This window comes from Erinaceus europaeus, chromosome 17 (genome assembly GCF_950295315.1).
Source record: "Erinaceus europaeus chromosome 17, mEriEur2.1, whole genome shotgun sequence".
Taxonomy (NCBI): Eukaryota; Metazoa; Chordata; class Mammalia; order Eulipotyphla; family Erinaceidae; genus Erinaceus; species Erinaceus europaeus.
In genome coordinates this window covers 9,263,778-9,268,236 of record NC_080178.1, presented here as the reverse complement: position 1 = coordinate 9,268,236, position 4,459 = coordinate 9,263,778, and the positions used below count along the sequence as shown (strand labels likewise).

The window sequence follows — 4,459 nt, the reverse complement described above, 5'->3', positions numbered from 1 at the left end:
ACTGTCAGAAATCGAGAGATAAAGGGGAGATAGAGAGGCAAAGAGAAGGGGTGGGGATAGATAGCATAATGGTTATGCAGAGAGACTCTCATGACTGAGACTCCGAAGTCCCCAGACCACATAAGCCAGAGCTGTGCAGGGCTCTAGTGTTTCTCTCTGTGTCTTTCTCTCTCTGCATCTCTCTCAAAAAATAAAATAAATAAAATAATTTTTTTAAAAAGCAACCTGTTAGTCTTTAAAAAGAGAGAGAGAGACCTGCAGCCCTGCTTCACCACTTGCAAAGCTTTCCTCCTGCAGGTGAGAACCAGGGGCTCGAACCTGGGTCCTTGTGCATTGTAATACTCAACCTTAATCTTCATTTTTGAAGTGAGAAATCCGAGGTTGAGAAAATAAAAATAGCTTTCAAAAATCACGTACCATGAATAAGTAACAACGTAAAACCAATGTCCAGTTAGTGTCCACCTCCTCCCATTTCACAGAGTAAACTAAATTGTCTCAGCCCAGCAATGCTGCAGAGGAACATTCCAGAGTGTCGGTAGGGTTCAGATCAAAAACAACCTCAGCATTGCTCTCTTCAGAGCATCCTTAAGCTCTCTGTTCCTCATGCTGTAGATCAGGGGGTTCAGCACGGGGGTGATGAAGGTATAAACCACAGACACCACCTGGCCTCTCTCTGGAGAATAGCTAGAGCTGGGACACAGGTAGATGAGACTGGTACACCCGTACTGGAGCAGGACAACAGTCAGGTGGGAAGTACAGGTGGAGAAGGCCTTGCGTCTGCCCTCAGCAGAGTGGATCTTCAAGATGGCAGCCACGATGAAGATGTAGGAGAGAGCGATGAGCAGGAAGGGAATGGTGAGGACGATGACACTGACCACAAACAGAGTGGCCTCATGCACCCGGGTGTCTGCACAGGCCATTCTCATGACAGGGAGAACGTCACAGTAGAACATAGCGATTTCTTTGCTGCTGCAGAAGGGGAGTTGGAAGATGAGCACCGTCAACTGCATGGCCAAGGTGAACCCCAGCACCAGAGACCCCAAAGAGAGTTGGACACACAACCTCCAGTTCATCATGAGGCCGTAGTGCAAAGGGTGACAGATGGCCACAAAGCGGTCATAAGCCATGACAGCCAGCAGAATGCAGTCAGCACTGCCCAGGAAGATGAAGAAGAACATCTGGGTACCACAACCGGCCAGGGAGATGAAGTTTCTCTCTAGAGACTGGACGCTGGCCAGAGTCAGAGGGGCGATGGTGGAAGAGTAGCAGATCTCTAGGACAGCCAGGTTGCCCAGGAAGAAGTACATGGGAGTGTGGAGAGAACGGTTGAGCCAGATGATGAGAGAGATGGAGAAATTGCCAGAGATGCTGAACAAGTACATGATCAGGAAGGCCACAAAAATCAGCGTCTGCACCTCCGGGAGTTTGGAGAAGGGCCGGAAGTGAAAGTGGATCATCCCAGTTTGGTTGACCTTGTCCATGGAGTCTATGGATGGAGCCTGCTAGCGACACAGGTGCTGCCCCCTGAGGGTAGAGACTTGTCAGGACACAGAACTTCTACCGGAAGACACTTCCTTCAACTTCTGTTGTCACTCGTCCTTCATCTCAACTCTCCCCAGCTTTACCTCTAGTCTGAATTCAGCCATTCATGTCTACAACAGATTTTTGTTGGCATTATTCAGAGTAGTTCACCAATCTCAAGTCATGAAACTGTGGTAAAGCAGACACTGTATAATATTTACAATTTGTGTAAGTATACAATGCAGTAACTTTAAATATGCCACAATTTTGTGTAACCATCAACTCTGTCTGTGCCATAATGTTTGTATTATCCTCAGCAAAAACTCCAGACACACTAAACAGTAGGCCTCTATCTTCCTCCTATCCACTAGTAATTTCAATTTGTGCTTTCTGCCTCTGAATTTTTCTGTTCTCCATATCTCAGATAAGTGAAATCACTTGATATGTCTGTGTCTGACATTTCACTAGGCACAATGTTTTTCACATTTTATCCACATTGGATGAATTTACCAAAACTGTACTCATTTAAGGCTAATATTCTCTTTTAAAGTTTTTAGTTATTTACTTTTTAAAAATTTTTTATTATCTTTATTTTTTTTAATAAAGACAGCCAGAAATTGAGAGGAGTGGGAGATAGAGAGACACCTGCAGCCCTGCTTCACCACTCGCGAAGCTTTCCCCCTGCAGGCGAGGACTGGGGGTTTAAACCTGGGTCCTTAAGCACTGTAACATGTGCACTCAACCAGGTATGCCACCACCCAACCCTGTTTACTTATTATTGGTTACAGACAGAAAGAAATTGAGAGGGGGGGGATAGAGAAGGAGAAAAACAGAGAGATACCTGCCACCCTACTTCACCACTTGTGAAGCTTTCTCCCCTGTTGGTGGGGAACAGGGACTTGAACCTGGGTCCTTGCTCACTGTAGTGTGTGCATTAACCAGGTGCGCTACCGCCTGGCCCTTAAGGTTAATATTCTTTTGTATATACATGTCATGATTTCTTTGTTCATTCAGTAATCTTACCAACAAACCTATTCCTGCAATTCCAATTAACTCTATCCCCTCTGAAGATTCCTACAGGCGCTTCCGCCAAGCCATCTTCAAAGCAGCTTCCCAAGCCATTCCTCGTGGGAGACGTGCTAACTATATGCCTTGTCTTGATGCTGAATGCGAGCAACTACTAAAGCAGTATGATGAGTCAGGCGACCCAGATGTGGCTGACCATCTCATTGCCTCCCTGGATGATGCACGCCAAGCCCGCTGGCAACAACTCACAGAAATTCTGAACTTCACCCACTCAAGTAGGAAGGCCTGGAAGCTTCTTCACAGACTGGGTGCCGGTAGCCAACCCCCTCCCGTCTCCCATCCTCTCGTATCTCCAAACTCAGTGGCCAGTCACCTAACTCAAGTTGGACGTGCTAAGATCGACCCAGTCTGGAAAAGAGAAATTTCCCACGAGTGGTCATCCCACTTCCGGTTATCTTGTCCATCTCCAAAACTCTCTCCCTTTACACTGTCTGAACTGGAAGACACTTTGAAGAGGGTTAAACCGGGAACAGCTGCTGGCTATGATAACATCACCCCAGAACTCATTCTTAACCTGGGCCCCGCGGCAAAGAAGTGGCTCGCTTCATTCCTGTCCCACATCTTGGAATCTGAGTCTATGCCCAAAGTTTGGCGTCGTGCGAAGGTAATAGCGGTTTTGAAACCAAAGAAAGACCCAACACTGGCCGCCAGCTATAGACCAATTTCTCTCCTCTCCGTGTGTTACAAACTCCTTGAGAGGCTGCTTCTGTCACGTATTTCTCCTCTTACAGAGAAATTCCTATCACCCGCCCAAGTTGGTTTCCACCCAGGAAGATCTACCTGCGAACAAGCCCTGGCCCTCTCAACTTACATTGAAAATGGATTCCAGAAGAATTTAAAGACGGGTGCTGTCTTTGTTGATCTCACAGCAGCCTATGACACGGTCTGGCACTGTGGTCTCCTAGTCAAGATCTCAAGATGCCTGCCTCCATGGGTGGCCAACACTATATCGTTTCTCCTCCAAAACAGAAGATTCCAGGTGCATCTGGGTGACAAGTCTAGCAGATGGAGACTTGTCTCAAGTGGCCTCCCCCAGGGCTCTGTTCTGGCTCCTACGCTATTTAATATTTACATCAATGACCTCCCAGAAACTTCTTCAAGGAAGTTCATCTACGCCGATGACATCTGCTGTGCAACTCAGGCATCCAAGTTCAACATCCTCGAGGAAACACTCATGAAAGACATGTCCCTGATATCTGATTACTGTAAAAAATGGCGACGAATCCCTAGCACTGCAAAAATGGTATCATCTGTTTTCCATCTACACCATGCCTCGGCCTCATGTGAGCTTAATGTGCAGCTTGGCGATACGAGAATCCGGCATGAAGCCCAGCCAGTCTATCTTGGCGTTACTCTCGATCGCACTCTGTCATTTCACGAACATCTCATAAAAACTGCAGCAAAGGTGGGCGCGAGGAATCACATCATTGCAAGACTGGCCAGCTCCTCATGGGGCGCGAGCGCTTCCACACTACGATCATCCTCTCTGGCATTATGCTATTCCACTGCAGAATACTGTGCCCCAGTATGGTTCCGTAGCCCCCATGTCCACTTGGTCGATTCCAAATTATATTCCTCCATGAGAATCATTTCTGGAACCATCCGTTCCACCCCGGTTCCATGGCTGCCAGTTCTTAGCAACATCACCCCGCCAGATATTCGTCGGGATGCGGCATCATCTAAGTTCATTTCCCACGTCTTCGCTCGACCGGACCTGCCAATATACGCGGATATCTTCGCCCACCCTGTCCAACGCTTGATGTCTCATCACCCACTCTGGTCCCCTACGCCTACACTGAACTTCTCTGTCCCAGACTCTTGGAAACAGAGTTGGCAGTCAGCTGAGGTAAAG

The 4,459-nt window shown here is 47.5% G+C and overlaps 1 protein-coding gene across 1 annotated transcript; it reads right to left on the bottom strand.

Annotated features, from left to right (window-relative positions):
• Positions 1-542: 542 nt before the first annotated feature.
• LOC103110331 (olfactory receptor 10V1-like) lies at positions 543-1,481 on the bottom strand. The gene has a single exon (XM_007519505.1). It carries the CDS (start codon positions 1,479-1,481, stop codon positions 543-545), a length of 939 nt encoding a protein of 312 aa, XP_007519567.1.
• Positions 1,482-4,459: the final 2,978 nt, after the last annotated feature.